This window comes from Salvelinus sp. IW2-2015, unplaced genomic scaffold (genome assembly GCF_002910315.2).
Source record: "Salvelinus sp. IW2-2015 unplaced genomic scaffold, ASM291031v2 Un_scaffold1672, whole genome shotgun sequence".
Taxonomy (NCBI): domain Eukaryota; kingdom Metazoa; phylum Chordata; class Actinopteri; order Salmoniformes; family Salmonidae; genus Salvelinus; species Salvelinus sp. IW2-2015.
In genome coordinates this window covers 124,002-141,271 of record NW_019943075.1, presented here as the reverse complement: position 1 = coordinate 141,271, position 17,270 = coordinate 124,002, and the positions used below count along the sequence as shown (strand labels likewise).

The 17,270-nt window shown below is 42.8% G+C and overlaps 2 protein-coding genes and 1 pseudogene across 2 annotated transcripts in view; all 3 read left to right on the top strand.

Annotated features, from left to right (window-relative positions):
• The first annotated feature begins 339 nt into the window (after positions 1-339).
• Positions 340-17,270, top strand: part of LOC112071646 (uncharacterized) — a 51,174-nt gene continuing 34,243 nt past the window's right edge. Inside the window, exons 1-3 of the mRNA XM_070439465.1 lie at positions 340-1,038; positions 1,798-1,998; positions 4,217-4,318. Coding sequence (XP_070295566.1) covers positions 1,000-1,038; positions 1,798-1,998; positions 4,217-4,318 — 342 coding nt within the window. The 5' untranslated portion in view covers positions 340-999. The remainder of the gene's footprint in view (positions 1,039-1,797; positions 1,999-4,216; positions 4,319-17,270) is intronic.
• On the top strand, positions 9,238-10,568 carry LOC139024576 (zinc finger protein 202-like; the record flags this gene model as incomplete). The annotated part of the gene is given in 6 exon segments (XM_070439463.1): positions 9,238-9,604; positions 9,607-9,657; positions 9,660-9,710; positions 9,713-9,901; positions 9,904-9,972; positions 9,975-10,568. Coding segments are annotated over 6 exon segments (825 nt in total), but the record flags the coding sequence as incomplete, so codon positions are not given.
• LOC139024579 (zinc finger protein 502-like) lies at positions 10,582-11,982 on the top strand (annotated as a pseudogene).

Below are 17,270 nucleotides of genomic sequence, written 5' to 3'. Positions count from 1 at the left end.
TAAGTGCCTTTGAACAGGGTATTGTGGTAGGTGCCAGGCGCACCGGTTTGTGTCGAGAACTGCAACGCTGCTGGGTTTTTCATGCTCAACAGTTCCCTGTGTGTATCAAGAATGGTCCACCACCCAAAGGACATCCAGCCAACTTGACACAACTGCGGAAAGCATTGGAGTCAATTGAGGCTGTTCTGAGGGCAAAAGGGTGARGACCCTCCATCCATCATGTAGGTCTAGGGTTGTCAACATCACACCCCAGCCTTCCCTGTTCCTCTAAAGGTCATCACCCTCTCTCAACCCCAGTCTCCATTTATCTTCTCTGCCTCAGTGGCCAGCTGCCTGTCTCTGGCTCTCTGCCTTACACAATGTCATCCAGCCCTGACCCGCTGCACCGCATTGATGCTCCTATTTACAGTGCATTTACTAGATTTGTAGCATCCTGTGCCACCACTGTCAATCCGCAATCAAATCAAATCAAATCAGATCCTCAATAATAGTAATAGCTTAATACGGACACAGGGTGGCGCTATAATGTCAGAATTCAGCGTAGTCGTCGTCATTATGAGTGCCTTGAAAAAAAATTATGAAAATTGTATGAAGGATGTAATAATGACAATTGCCATTGACATTACATATAAACATGCACACTTGTCCTACTACATATGGGCTCTGCATGAGCTATTCTTACACTTTTTCATCGACTTTTTAAATGAATTTAGTCTAATAAATATGATGTAGCGGTAGTATGAACACGCCCATTAAAATACAGAACAAAGGCATAGCAGTAGGTAGTAGTTTGAGATGTAATAAGTGATTAGGAAAGCCCTATCTGTGTTTTATTTTGAAAAACAAGAAAACCCGGAAACTGATGGAAACAACTTCCGTTCCTTACTGCCTGAATGGTATGTGGAGAGAACGGCAACTTTAGACCGGGAAGTGGGGCATCTAAATCAAATCTAGCTAGCTAACTTTTCAAGTATACCTTAGCTTCCTGTTGACCATTGTATGAGGCCGAGATGCAAAGTCAGGATCCATGCGAAAATTGTAAGTTAACGATAGAAATTGTTAACAAATTTGATAACGTAGCTAACGTTAGCTAGGTTTGGTGTGCGTTCGATGTTCAACATGGCGTATGCCGTATCTTGCCCTATGATCCTGGCCTGCCTGAAATGGTGGCACTGGCAAGTCCACGTATCTGCAATATCGATATGTCTAGACCGTTTCGAAATCGTTCATGACTTTATTTCACGCTATATCGTCAAATCAGCAGTTGCTTCATCCATTGTTGTTCTTATTAATAATGATATGTACCCATTGTTTCTTGAAAAATACACTTGTATGCCTCATGAGCTAAGTTCTGTCGTACCCAATGATGTATATAAACCATTGGTCGTACCCCATCATAACCCAAAATATAAGCTTGTTTTATTACAATCTTTGTCAATAATATAATTGTAAACAAACACTACATAGCCTCAAAACATGACTAAAACTATAATTTTGATATCATGGATAGCTATTTCTATTTGAGTGGTTACATTTCTCCAGCCCCGTCCCTTAACTTTTTACCTTAACATGGGTGGAGAGTCGGGACTCCGCTTTGTCATTGTTTCTACTGCTGGTGGCTGCGTTAAATATGCCATTAACATAACATATATTTTTACTAACGTTAGTCTAAAGTGTATTAACTTTTTAGCTAGAGCTAGCTAACTAGGTCTTATGAATGCACGCGCCTTGTCAAAATTGCGTGCGCCTAGTCTTGGTAACCGTGTGTCGGCTAACAACTTATTTTCCTGTTTTTAGGTCCCCCTCTTCTTCTTCCCTCTCTGCGTCTCTTCATTCCACCACTGCGGCTTGTCTCTGCAGCCATGTGGCAAGTGGTTCAACGAGGAGATGTTCAGATTATGGGATGCTGGAGGAGTTTGTCACCATGGTTACAGAGATTGTGCCAGAGCTTTTGAGTTGCGGTCAGAGGGCCAACTAGTCCTGGGGCTTAGAGCAAGGGTAAGAGATTGGTGCAGAATGGGGAAAATAAACATGCAACAAGATGATGATGGTAGTCCTAGCTTTTAGCCCAAACATACACCTAGAACTCCTACATAATCTAGAACTCCTACGTAGACCTAGAACTCCTACGTAGACCTAGAACTCCTACATAGTTCTAGAACTCCTACATAGACCTTGAACTCCTACATAGACCTAGAACTCCTACATAGACCTTGAACTCCTACATAGACCTAGAACTCCTAGCTATCTATTTGAGGTCTAAGCAGAACTTCTTCCGTGTACAGTATGAAGTTATATGCCTATCTATAATCAGAAGGCAGTTATTTTGCATCCTTTAGATCACTGAGCAGTCTACATTTACATTTACATTTAAGTCATTTAGCAGACGCTCTTATCCAGAGCGACTTACAAATTGGTGCATTCACCTTATGAAATCCAGTGGAACAACCACTTACAATAGTGCATCTAACTCTTTTAAGGGGAGGGGTGGGGTTAGGAGGATTACTTTATCCTACCTAGGTATTCCTTAAAGAGGTGGGGTTTCAGGTGTCTCCGGAAGGTGGTGATTGACTCCGCTGACCTGGCGTCGTGAGGGAGTTTGTTCCACCATTGGGGTGCCAGAGCAGCGAACAGTTTTGACTGGGCTGAGCGGGAACTGTACTTCCTCAGAGGTAGGGAGGCGAGCAGGCCAGAGGTGATGAACGCAGTGCCCTTGTTTGGGTGTAGGGCCTGATCAGAGCCTGAAGGTACGGAGTGCCGTTCCCCTCACAGCTCCGTAGGCAAGCACCATGGTCTTGTAGCGGATGCGAGCTTCAACTGGAAGCCAGTGGAGAGAGCGGAGGAGCGGGTGACGTGAGAGAACTTGGGAAGGTTGAACACCAGACGGGCTGCGGCGTTCTGGATGAGTTGTAGGGTTTAATGGCACAGGCAAGGAGCCCAGCCAACAGCGAGTTGCAATAATCCAGACGGGAGATGACAAGTGCCTGGATTAGGACCTGCGCCGCTTCCTGTGTGAGGCAGGGTCATACTCTGCGAATGTTGTAGAGCATGAACCTACAGGAACGGGTCACCGCCTTGATGTGAGTTGAGAACGACAGGGTGTTGTCCAGGATCACGCCAAGGTTCTTAGCGCTTTGGGAGGAGGACACAATGGAGTTGTCAACCGTGATGGCGAGATCATGGAACGCAGTCCTTCCCCGGGAGGAAGAGCAGCTCCGTCTTGCCGAGGTTCAGCTTGAGGTGGTGATCCGTCATCCACACTGATATGTCTGCCAGACATGCAGAGATGCGATTCGCCACCTGGTTATCAGAGGGGGGAAAGGAGAAGATTAATTGTGTCGTCTGCATAGCAATGATAGGAGAGGCCATGTTAGGATATGACAGAGCCAAGTGACTGGTGTATAGCGAGAATAGGAGAGGGCCTAGAACAGAGCCCTGGGGGACACCAGTGTGAGAGCACGTGGTGCGGAGACAGATTCTCGCCACCCACCTGGTAGGAGCGACTTGTCAGGTAGGACGCAATCCAAGCGTGGGCCGCGCCGGAGATGCCCAGCTCGGAGAGGTGGAGAGGAGGATCTGATGGTTCACAGTATCAAAGGCAGCCGATAGGTCTAGAAGGATGAGAGCAGAGGAGAGAGAGTTAGCTTTAGCAGTGCGGAGCGCCTCCGTGACACAGAGAAGAGCAGTCTCAGTTGAATGACTAGTCTTGAAACCTGACTGATTTGGATCAAGAAGGTCATTCTGAGAGAGATAGCAGGAAGCTGGCCAAGGACGGCACGTTCAAGAGTTTTGGAGAGAAAAAGAAAGAAGGGATACTGGTCTGTAGTTGTTGACATCGGAGGGATCGAGTGTAGGTTTTTTCAGAAGGGGTGCAACTCTCGCTCTCTTGAAGACGGAAGGGACGTCTACAAGAGCATGTTTCATCCACCTTTAGATGCAGATATTTCAAGTTATCATAGTAACACCACAATGCACCCTGGGGCTACCCTAGCCTTTAGCTCTGCCAGATAGTGTAGACAGTTGACTCTGGCCTGAGACAACGGTCTGGTAATGGTAATTGACTGAGATGAAGACCCTGACGTTGATTAACTCAATTGAATACTGACATTGGGCCTTATCTAGGCTATCCTTCATTTTCCCAATGAGAACAGAGCAGTGCCTAGGAAGTGTGGGGTTGACCTTTGACCGACTATTGACTGGCCATTTGTCATTTCAGTTGGTTTTGGAGTTGTGTCGCACTGAGCAGACATTAGACCTCACAAAAATTCAAAAACACCTGGACAGGATCCGATCCCTCACATCCACTGAGGAAGCAGAGGTGAGTATCTTTCAAAGAGGTAAAGAATACATGCCTATGTCAGTGGGCACACTAACTGATGTTCACTGATGGGTACATCCATTTGAATTCAATCACTTTTAGACATCACCCCTTTTAAATTGAACAAAACCTTCCATACATATTTGTCCATTGTAGAAGTGCTCAGAAAGGGACTTTTTGGACCTGAATGCCAAAACATTCAAGAGATAAAGGTATACCCGACCATACCATGACATCATGTCTTCATCACTAAAAAAGATAATCAGTTCAGATTGATATCATTGAAAAACTTGCAAATAGTGTTTTCAAACTATTTTATAGTTTCTTTAAAAAAATGTTTTTTAATAATCTTTGTCATTTTTTAACCTTAATAAATGTAAATGATCTAAAAACACTTAAACTCAGATTCTTTCGCATATTTGCATATGTTGTAGCTCAGACCCTATTTTACATCAACTGAAGTTTTTGTGTTGAACCCGCAATGGGTTGAGAAACAACGTACTCTTAAATACAGGTTGTCATGTTGTGGCTGATAAATGTACTAAAATGGGAAACAAATTGAAATGTCTACTTTCAAATGGTACCACAATTTTTTTTTGTAGGTCCACACATTAGAAAATGTTGACTAGAATGAAATAGGTTGTTTTAAATGATACTATCAATCCTCCATAGGAAACCTATTGAAATCATAGAAATATGGATAATAGACATGACCATTTTAAGTTGACATTTGACGGTGGGTGGACCTGCGGTCATCTTTGTGGTAGAAAATTAGAAGTGAACATTTCCATTCAATTAAAATAATGGTGTACCAGCTAACTTGCAGTGGTCTGGGGGGGGATTTGTACATTCTATACATTCTATTTCTATGATTGAAATGACACCCACCCTGTATTCAAGAGCATGTTGTGTCTCAACCGATGGCGGGCTCAACACAAAAACCTCAGATGATGTAGTGACAGCAGGTAGCCTAGTGGTTCAAGCGTTGGGCCAGTAACCGAAAGGTTGCTAGGTCGAATCCCCGAGCTGACAAGGTAAAAATCTGTCGTTCTGCCCCTGAACAAGGCAGTTAACCCACTAAGTCGTCATTGTAAATAAGAATTTGTTCTTAACTGACTTGCCAAGTTAAATAAAAAATGTAAATGTTTAAGCTACAACATATGGGAATATGAAACAAATCTGAGATTATTTGTTTTTAGATCACTGACGTTAAAGGTTAATAAATGTCATAATTTGTATGTGTGTGTATATATGTATATATATTTTTTAAGAAATTATAAAATTGTTTGACAACCCTTCTTGTAAGCTTTTAAATTATATCAAACTCAACCGTTTATCTTTTCCAGTAATGAAGCCATGGATGTCTCATGGTATGGTGGGGTATGCAAAATGGTCAACTTTAAGCACCTTTACCTGCTGAATGTTTTTGGCCACTTCAGGATAGAGCAGAACAGATGAGACTTCGACCACTTCTTCCATAGGTAAATATGTATGTAATTTTTATTAAATCAAAACAGATGCTGTCAAAAAGTAATTGAATTCAAATGGATTTAACCTGATTGTGACCCTGGTTGGCTGGAGAGTCACTTTAGGACCAATGAAAAATGATCTATAATGTGCTAACTCCACCCACCCGTGTCACCAGCGATACCAAACCAATAGGCCCAACCAGACAGACAGTATTGTGTGATTTGAGTTGTAAGCTTCAATGATGTAATTGTTGTGCATGTTTTGTTGCAGTCAGGTGATGCAGAGGTGGAATTATCTGAATCAAACTTTGTGAAACTGGTTGAATCTCTGCTGAAAGACCCAAGTGAAAGGGAGAACTTCTACCAGGTTCGTTTCTCCATTTACAGTTGAAGTTTACAAACACTTGCGTTGGAGTCATTAAAACTAATTTTTCAACCACTCCACACATTTATAGTTAACAAACTATAGTTTTGGCAAGTCGGTTAGGACATCTACTTTGTGCATGACACAACTAATATTTCCAACAATTGTTACAGAAAGAATATTCCACTTATAATTCACTGTATACAATTCCAGTGGGTCAGAAGTTTACATACACTAAGTTGACTGTGCCTTTAAACAGCTTGGAAAATTCCAGAAAATTATGTCATGGCTTTAGAAGCTTCTGTTAGGCTAATTGACATAATTTGAGTCAATTGGAGGTGTACCTGTGGATATATTCAAGGCCTACCTTCAAACTCAGTGCCTCTTTGCTTGACATCATGGAAAAATCAAAAGAAATCAGCCAAGACCTCAGGTTCATCCTTGGTTCATCCTTGGGAGCAATCAGGTTCATCCTTGGGAGCAATTTCCAAACGCCTGAAGGTACCACGTTCATCTGTACAAATAATAGAATGCAAGTATAAACACCATGAGACCACGCAGCCGTCATACCGCTCAGGAAGGAGACGCGTTCTGTCTCCTAGAGATGAACGTACTTTGGTGTGAAAAGTGCAAATCAATCCCAGAACAACAGCAAAGGACCTTGTGACGATGCTGAGGAAACGGGTACAAAAGTATCTATATCCACATAAAACGAGTCCTATATCGACATAACCTGAAAGGCTGCTCAGCAAGGAAGAAGCCACTGCTCCTAAACCGCCAGAAAAAAGCCAGAAATGTCCTCTGGTCTGATGAACACAAAATAGAACTGTTTGGCCATAATGAACATAGTTATGTTTGGAGGAAAAAGGGGATAATTGCAAGCCGAAGAACACCATCCCAACCGTGAAGCACGGGGGTGGCAGCATCATGTTGTGGGGTGCTTTGCTGCAGGAGGGACTGGTGCACTTCACAAAATAGATGGCATCATGAGGAAGGACAATTATCTGGATATATTGGAAGCAACATCTCAAAACATCAGTCAGGATGTTAAAGCTTGGTCGCAAATGGGTCTTCCAAATGTACAATGACCCCAAGCAAACTTTCAAAGTGTGCAAAATGGCTTAAGGACAACAAAGTCAAGGTATTGGAGTGGCTATCACAAACCCCTGACCTCAATCCTATAGAAAATGTGTGGGGCAGAACTGAAAAAGCGTGTGCGAGCAAGGAGGCCTACAAACCTGACTTAGTTACACCAGCTGTCAGGAGGAATGGGCCAACTTATTGTGGAAGCTTGTGGAAGGCTACCCAAAATGTTTGACCCAAGTTAAACAATTTAAAGGCAATGCTACCAAATACTAATTGAGTGTATGTAAACTTCTGACCCATTGGGAATGTGATGAAAGAAATAAAAGCTGAAATAAATAATTATGTCTACTATTATTCTGGCATTTCACATCTTCAAATAAAGTGATGATCCTAACTGACCTAAGACAGGGAATTTTTACTATGATTAAATGTCAGGAATTTGAAAAACTGAGTTTAAATGTATTTTGGCTAAGGTGTATGTAAACTTCCGACTTCAATTGTAGTCTTCGCTCCATTTAGTCTTCGCTACAGTTAGAACCTAGCCTGGTAGCAGATCTGATGGTGATTTTGCCTACTCCATTGTCAATGTTTGGCCTCACAATTCCATAAGGAGTTGGCAAGAAAGCAGAAACAGACTGGCACCCAGGCCAGTTAGAACTCTGAGGGGCTGAGTTTTTATATTTCTGAATGTTACATACATGTACAAGACTGCATCTCCAATAAATTAAAGTACAATATTTATATGTTTGAGTCCTTCTCATTCACACATACTGTATCTCCACCTCCAGGTGTTTGTGGTTTAGTTATGATTTCTTTATAGATCAAACAAAAGCTTAAACTTTCTGCTTTAGGATTTTGAAGTGGCTGTATGATGCTCGAAGACCAAAGGTAAATACAGTACACAATTAGCCTAATTATGGACATTAATTATTTCATTAATTTATTCTCTCCTAGGACGTGTTCCCTGTGGAATTTGGGCCCAAGTATGACACTGCAATACAGATGCTGATGTTAGAATTCCTTTCCAGACTTGAGAAGTTACTTCCCATACCAGACCTTGAACAGGTAATAAGAATGAATAACACCTTTATCTAATTAGCTTGGGGAATTAGAAGTCAAGAATACCAAGCAAGAACATCAATATATTTCATATAATAAACTGTGTGTTGGACATGAGTATGCAGTTGTTAATGCTTTTAAACCATGTTCCTCTCTCTCTCAGACTGCCTCCTTGTTAAATGCTGTCCCCTCTGCCCGGAGAAATGTGTACAGTTTGTACCTGACCCCAAACAATTGAGGACCCTGCTCCAGTACCACAGAAAACGTGGACATTTGGACTCCATCCGTAAGTATCGCACAGATTTATAGAGAATCCATGGCTTGGATTGTTTCTGCAAAAATGGCAAATGATGAGTGTCAGGAGAGGAAATATATTATTGGTTTTGTTTGTCTGGTAACAGTTTATATTTGAGCATTGATATAATTATCATATATGCTGTTCAATTTAACCTTCATTTTTTAATTGTCTCCCTCTTTTGCATAAAAAGGAACTCCATCTCCTTTGGTGACTTCATCCTCTCCTCTCTGTCTCTTCCTCCATATGTGCGAGTGGTGACTGCCCCAGATGTAGACTCAGATACACAATCAGAAGGGATGAATTTGGAGGGAATGGAAGCAAGAGAGTTGTTGGAGAATCGGACAAAGGAAATCGATGTACTAGTCCCAGCAGATGAAGTTAAAAGATAAATAATTACTGAGCAGGATTACGTTATGAACATGGAGTCTGCCGTTGGGGAAATTGACAATCAAGCTGTCACTGGCTTGAATTTACTCAGACCATCACATTTTCAACAATTAAAACGAAGCAAAAGGCTGCAAATTAAGAAAATGTTTTCAAAACGACGGAAACCTCGAAAGACCGATTCCTCCGGGCGCGCAATCAAACAGCCATCATCCAAGGTGCGCGTCTCCCCCAAAGGACGAAAACCACGAAAAACTGATTCTTCCGGGCGTGCAATCAAACAGCCATCATCCTCCAAGGGTCGGCCCTCCCAAAGAAGTCATGCAAAAGAGGCCCATTCAGTAAGACATGTGAAGTGTGTGGGAAGACTTTCACTCGAGTCACAGCCATGAAAAGGCATCAGCTAACCCACACTGGAGATCTCAAGTTTAAGTGCCTCATGTGTGAAAAAAGCTTCAGGGATGGTCATAATCTGAAGAGACACCAGAGCGCAGTTTGTGAAAAGGAGCTAAACATGTTGGATGAAGATAAAAAAGAGGAAGAGATCCCACAACCCTCAACTAGCAAACCTCAGATCACATCACTCCTCAAGACTCCCTCTCCACCAGAGCCATCTCATCAAGGAACTCTGACACTATCACAGCCACTAACACATGCTCTGTGTGTGGGAGGTATTTTGCTCGACTTCCAGCTTGGTAAGGCATATGAGCTCCCACTCAAAAGAGCGTCCATTTGGTGTGTCAATTGTGATAAGAGATTCAAGTATTCGTACGATTTGAAAAAACACCAGAGAGAATTGTGTCAGAAAATGACCCAGGGAGATTTGTGTCAGGATGTTGGTCAGAACATGGCACAACAAAAGAGTGGCCTGCAACCAGAGAAGGATTTTCTTGCCACTGCAGAGAATCGAACCCAGGTAGATTCAAAACCTGTTATGTCTGTGGTAAGATTTTGACTTGTACCTCACAGATGGAAAGGCACTTGAAATCTCACTCAAAGCACGTCCCTTTAATTGTGCTGTTTGTGAGAGAAGTTTTAAGTACAAAGATACCTTGAAGAAACATCAGGAAATCCTTGGCCACGAGGCATTCTAGAAGACTTGGGTCAGAGTGTGGACCAGCTAGAAGTGGAAGTTAACACAGAGATTGCATCAGCCCTCTCACTACCAAGGAAATCGACACTGAGCCCCTTATCACGGCTGCTACCTCAGTGCCGACTCTCAAAGAACCCAAACCATGCACTGTGTGTGGGAAGATTTTAACCGTGCTTCAGTTATGGCTATTCATATGCGATCCCATTCAGATGAGCGTCCTTATCAATGTGGCAACGTGAACAGCGCTTCAAGTACATGCACAATCTGAATCAACACCAGAGATATATCTGTAAGGTGAACCGAGAAGAGTCCTCTCAGATGGTAGACCAGCACCAAGAGGAGGCGTCTAGTGAACTGCTGGCTGTTTAGGCTGATACCCCAGAGACATCTACCGATCAACTACAACTGGTTCACTGGTGTAAAAAATTGGAAAGTGTTTCGATGACATCTGTAATTTGAAGCAACACCAGGAAAGTTCATGCAAAGAGGAAAAAGTAAAGGTGTCTTCCAATGTTAAAAAGAAAGGTAGTCTTCAAATGTGATGATTGTGGGAAGGACTTCAAAGGTTCATCATCCCTAAGGACACACAAGCGAATTCACAACCCATTCTATTGCTCTGATTGTGGAAGGGTCCTCCCAAACTCCATTGCCTTTGACAGACACAAGCTGATGCAGCACAAGGAATCCAGTGTACCATGTGTGAGAAGACCTTTACCCTGTTGGGGCGTCTGAGAGATCACTATCTGCATCAACATAAATTCACAGGACCATACGCCTGCTCTCAATGTGAGAAAACCTTTACCCAGTTAAGATACCTGTTTGAACATGGAGAGTTCATTCAGGAGATACCCTTACCAGTGCTCTGTTTGTCAAGCAAAGTTCAATAAAGCAAATCTCTAAACATACACAGTAGGAAGCACACAGGAGAAAAGCCGTTCCTGTGCTGGCAGTGTGGAAAGAGTTACAAGGATCGTGGAAACCTGTCAATGCATATGGGGACTCACTCAGAGAGAGACCCTTTTCTTGTTCGCAGTGTGACATGACTTATCGGACAAAGATTCAGCTGAATACACACATTGAGCAAGTTCATGAGGGGTGAGATATACTTGTGCAGTCTGTGGAAAGCAGTTTTTGAAAGCAGTGTCATTGATAAGACATGAACTCACTCACACAGGAGAAAGACCATGGCCATGCTCCTATTGCACAAAAACCTTCATCACTGCCAATGAAAGGAGATTGCATGAAAGATACCATACTGGTGAGAGACCATACAAATGCCAAGACTGTGGAAAGTCCTTCGTACAGTTATGTTTTCTGAAAGCACACCAACGACTTCACACAGGAGAGAAGCCATTTGCATGTAGCGTTTGTGACAAACGTTTCAGATTGAATTACCATAGGCAAAGACACGAGCAAACCCATACAGGAAAACAGAAGCCACATGTGTGTGCGGAATGTGGGTTAGCTTTCGCTCAAAGAAAGCGCTTGACTGAACACCAATGCACTCACTCCTTGAATTAAAATGTACTTTCTTTTAACTCTAATGTTTCTTTGTATTGTTATTCATTTTATGACAGTACAGTGGGGAAAGTAGTGAGGGAGACAGACAGAAAAAGGGTAGAGAAGGGGCTTGAACCCTCGTCACCAAGCATTACCACTCTGTTAGACTCTGGCATTTGAGTTCTTGTTGTGTACTATAAATAAAAACACAGGTTTAACACCTCAGGTTTGAATGAATATTCTAATTTTCAGCTTGTTTCATCATTACATCGATAATTTCAATAGCTAATTTGTAGTATGTACAGTAAGGATGAAACATGTAAACTGTTCTCAAATAATGTGAACTGTTCTCAAATAACCACAACATTGCATTTTATGATCATGGCAATAATAAAGGAGGACATGAAAATATCCATGTGTATTCACATTTAACTTTTGGAAAATATACACTTCATAGAGAAGTCAACCAATGCTTGCAAAAATATATGTTTTATTAGGATCCTTCAGGATCATTACCGGTTAAACTGGAACAAAATGATGAATTACGTTTGATTTTACTGCAAGGTAGGCTCATCCCTGGAAAGGTCCTTTGCAGAAGGTATTCGGCAAAGGCTATTGACATTTTTATTGACAGTTCATGATATTTACGCACTTCCCGGTGGGTTTTCTTAATTGTAATAATTATCAAAGGGTATGGCTAACCTATAGTAAAAGTTCCAATATGGCAAACCAAGTCAGTAACTGAATTTGCTGGCAAATATGTCTTTCTAATGTACAACTTCACGGGGATTTGTTATTCAGAAATTTGTGGGCGGTAAACGCAACCGGAAATTGAACGGACTAAATTCACTGTCACACTGCTACTGAAGATAAGGTTTAAAACTTGCAAGCCTTTAAACGTATAAATCATAGCTGTCACACTTAGCAACATTTCATGTTTTTGGGTGAATATGGTATGAGACGAGATGGACGAGAATCCTGACGAAAATGGTATTGTGGATTTTGTTAACTAGGTTTGGTGTGCTTGATGTTCAACATGGCGTATCCTTGCTAAATTTGCATTTGTTGTTCTTTTAGCATGCTAGGAATGTGAGGACTAGGATTTCAGAATCATCCACCGGTTTATGTTTTGTAAGGGGTAGCCTGTTTTAATAATAATTGATTGGATATATGTAGTTATTCAGCAGGCTTTGCATTGTAGGACAACATAGAGACCYGACGTTACCTTGACAAGAATGCATTGTTTTTACCCCAAATAAATAATCTGTCTTTTTAAACATATTCGAAACTAATCGGGTGCGCGTTGTTGGCTTGTGCATGCAGTTCGAACGTTTGGGGCATCACCATAKGTTTCATTGTCTGTTATTTGAAATCTGCTACATTTTAGTAAATATTTTAAACATGTATTTGAAGCAGCTCTGTTTTATGTTCAATTTAACTTTGAATCTGTTAAGTATTCAATCAGGGTTGCGGCTCATATCAATTTCTTTAGCCCCGCACTGTATGTAGATGCTGAGATTGGGCTCCTTGGGACGTCCTTACCCTTTATTACATTTTAACTTAAATGGGGTGACGTCAGAGTTGGACGTCCCAATGGTCCCTTTTATACTGAACAAAACTTTAAACGCAACATGTAACGTTAGTGTTGGTCCCATGTTTCATGAGCTGAAATAAAAGATCCCAGAAATGTCCTATATGCACAAAAAGCTTACTTCTCTCAAATGTTGTGCACATATTTGTTTGCATCCCTGTTAATGAGCATTTCTAATTTGCCAAGATAATCTGGCCCCATGACAGGTGGGGCATATCAAGAAGCTGATTAAACAGCACGATCATTACACAGGTGCACCTTGTGCTGGGGACAATAAAAGGCCATTCTAAAAGTTCAGTTTTGTCACACAACACAATGCCACAGATGTCTCAAGTTAAGAGGGAGTGTGCAATTGACATGCTGACTCCAGGAATGTCCACCAGAGCTGTTGCCAGACAATTGAATGTTCATATCTCTACCATAAGCCGCCTCCAACGACACCCGGGGATGGCTGCCGTGTTATTGGGTCTTAACCAACCATTTTATTTTTCGCGTTCTTCATAACTTGTTTTGTACATAATGTTGCTGCTACTGTCTCTCATGACCGAAAAGAGCTGGACATCAGAACTGCGATTTACCTCAGATTAGACTAAGAGTTCTTCTAAAATGAGTCAGGCGAGAGSGATATACTACAGACACCTGACCAGACCCAGATCTCCATCATTCGCTGGAGAAGGAAACCGAGATTTTTGCGGAAAAAGATCAGGGTGCCTTGTGAGGATCAGGCGACAAGTGGCTAATCAGCCGTTGCCTTCCGTCCTGCTAGCTAACATTCAATTGCTGGAAAATAAATGGAACGAACTGAAAGCACGTGTATATACTACCAAAGAGACATTAATAACTGTAATATCTTATGTTTCACCGAGTCGTGGCTGAATGACGACATTAAGAACATACAGCTGGCGGGTTATACACTCTATCGGCAGGTTAGAACTGCAGCCTCTGGTAAGACACGGGGTGGGGGCCTATGCATATATGTAAACAACAGCTGGTGCACGATATCTAACCTGCTCACCTGAGGTAGAGTATCTCATGATAAGCTGTAGACCACACTATCTACCTAGAGTTTTCATCTGTATTTTTTTTGTAGCTGTCTACGTACTACCACAGACCGATGCTGGCACTAAAAGCACACTCAATGAGCTGTATACCGCCATAAGCAAACAGGAAAATGCTCATCCAGAGGCGGCACTCCTATTGGCCAGGGGCTTTAATGCAGGGATACTTAAATCAGTTTTACCTCATTTCTATCAGCACTAGAGGGGAAAAAGATATAGACCACCTTTACTCCACACACAGAGATGTGTACAAACCTCCCTTGTCCTCCATTTGGCAAATCTGACCATAATTCTATCTTCCTGATTGCAAGCAAAAATGTAAACAGGAAGCACCAGTGACTGTCTATAAAAGAAAAAAAAAGTGGTYAGATGCTAAGCTACAGGACTGTTTTGCTAGCACAGACTGGAATATGTTCTGGTATTCTTCCGATGGCATTGAGGAGTAAACCACATCTGTCACTGGCTTTATCAATAAGTGAATCGAGGACGTCGTACCCAGAGTGACTGTACGTACATACCCCAACCAGAAGCCATGGATTACAGGCAACATACGGCACTGAGCTAAAGGGTAGAGCTGCCTCTTTCAAGGAGCGAGACTCTAACCCGGAAGCTTATGAGAAATCCCGCTATGCCCTCTGACGAACCATCAAACAGGCAAAGGGTCAATACAGGACTAAGATCGAATCGTACCTCACCGGCTCCGACGATCGTCGGATGTGGCAGGGCTTGCAAACTATTACAGACTACAAAGGGAAGCACAGCCGAGAGTGTCGTGGAAAATCATCTCAGAAATATAACACTTACAAGAACTTTGTGAATTCAAACATGCTTTTTAATACAAAGTATATCAAAGCCGGAATGTCCCGCAGAACACACACCGCTTCCCAACCCCGGTTCCAACATTTATACATAAATAGCATATGGGTCCACCCCATATGCAAATAAGCATACTTCCCCTAATTCTTCCTGCCATCATTATCTTTTTAGTTCAGGCTTCCTGCTTGTTCACGCCTACTAACGCCCATTATCTGCTTTCAGTTAAATTATAATAGTGGCCAGACCCAGTGCTGTCTTAAAAATAATATATGTCCATCTATCCTATAGGCCTATGACTCAACCCTGTATTTAACTCAATGCCCCAGCATGTTCTCTGGTATGTCCTTATTGGAATTGGCAGACTCTATGTCTCTTCTTATCATTAGTGTCCAGTTGCCTTAGGCATATTTCTCTGGTATGTGTGCTTTTAGTGGAATGTGTAGACTATAAGTCTAGTGTGTCCAATTGTTTTAGGTGCCCATGTGTCTGGTCAGTCTGTCAGCACAATGGAGAAAATAAGAGGGCCAGAACGTCCCTTAGTATATCTCCATTACCACAGTCTCATGATCAACGTGAACATGTGGTTCGTTACTTTAATGTTCAGCCGTCTTATGTCTTTATATGTTATCCATGTGTCTTATGTTACTACTACAAGAGCAGCCCAGTGACACGAGCCTACCAGATGAGCTAAATCATTTCTATGGTCGCTTCGAGGCAAGTAACACTGAAACATGCATGAGAGCATCAGCTGTTCCGGATGACTGTGATCACGCTCTCCGCAGCCGATGTAAGACCTTTAAACAGGTCAACATTCACAAGGCCGCAGGGCCAGACGGATTACCAGGATGTGTACTCCGAGCATGTGCTGACCAACTGGCAAGTGTCTTCACTGACATTTTCAACCTCTCCCTGTCTGAGTCTGTAATACCAACATGTTTGAAGCAGACCACCATAGTCCCTGTGCCCAAGAACACTAAGGTAACCTGCCTAAATGACGACTGACCCGTAGCCCTCATGTCTGTAGCCATGAAATGCTTTGAACGGCTGGTCATGGCTCAATTCAAAACCATAATCCAAGAAACCATAGACCCACTCCAATTTGCATACCGCACCAATAGATCCACAGATGATGCAATATTCATTGCACTCCACGCTGCCCTTTCACACCTAGACAAAAGGAACACCTATGTGAGAGTGCTATTCATTGACTACAGCTCAGCGTTCACCACCGTAGTGCCTTCCAAGTTCATCACTAAACTAAGGACCCTGGGACTAAACACCTCCCTCTGCAACAGGATCCTAGACTTCCTGACGGGCCGCCCCCAGGTGATAAGGGTAGGCAACAACACATCCGCCACACTGATCCTCAACACTGGGGCCCCTCAGGGGTGCGTGCTCAGTCCCCTCCTGTACTCCCTGTTCACTCATGACTGCACGGCTAGGCATGACTCCCAACGCCGTCATTAAGATTGCTGATGACACAACAGTGGTAGGCCTGATCACCGACAACGATAAGACAGCCTATGGGGAGGAGGTCAGAGATCTGACCGTGTGGCGCAAGTACAACAATCTCTCCCTCAACATGATCAAGACAAAGGAGATGATCGTGGACTACAGGAAGAGGACCAGCACGCCCCCATTCTCAGCGACAGGGTTGTTGTGGAGCAGGTTAAGGAGTTTCAAGTTGCTTGCCGTCCACATCACTAACATGGTCCAAGCACACCAAGACAGTCGTGAAGAGGGCACGACAAAACCTATTCCCACCTCAGGAGACTGAAAAGATTTGGCATGGGTCCTCAGATCCTCAAAAGGTTTTACAGCGGCACCATCGAGAGCATCTTGATGGGTTGAATCACTGCCTGGTATGGCAACTGTTTGGCCTCCGACCGCAAGGCACTACAGAGGGTAGTGCGTACTGCCCAGTACATCACCATGGGCAAAGCTTCCTGCCATCCAGGACCTCTATACCAGGCATTGTCAGAGGAAGGCCCTAAAAATTGTCAAAGACTCCAGCCACCCTAGTCATACACTTTTCTCTCTGCTACTGCATGGCTTCTTCACCTGCGGGATCGTCTGAGACCAGCCACCCAGACAGCTGATGAAACTGAGAAGTATTTATGTCTGTAATAAAGCACTTTTGTGGGGGGAAAACAAATTCAGATTGGCTGGGCCTGGCTTCCAATTGAGGGGCCTATGCCCACCCATGGCTGCGACCCTGCCCAGTCATGTGAAAT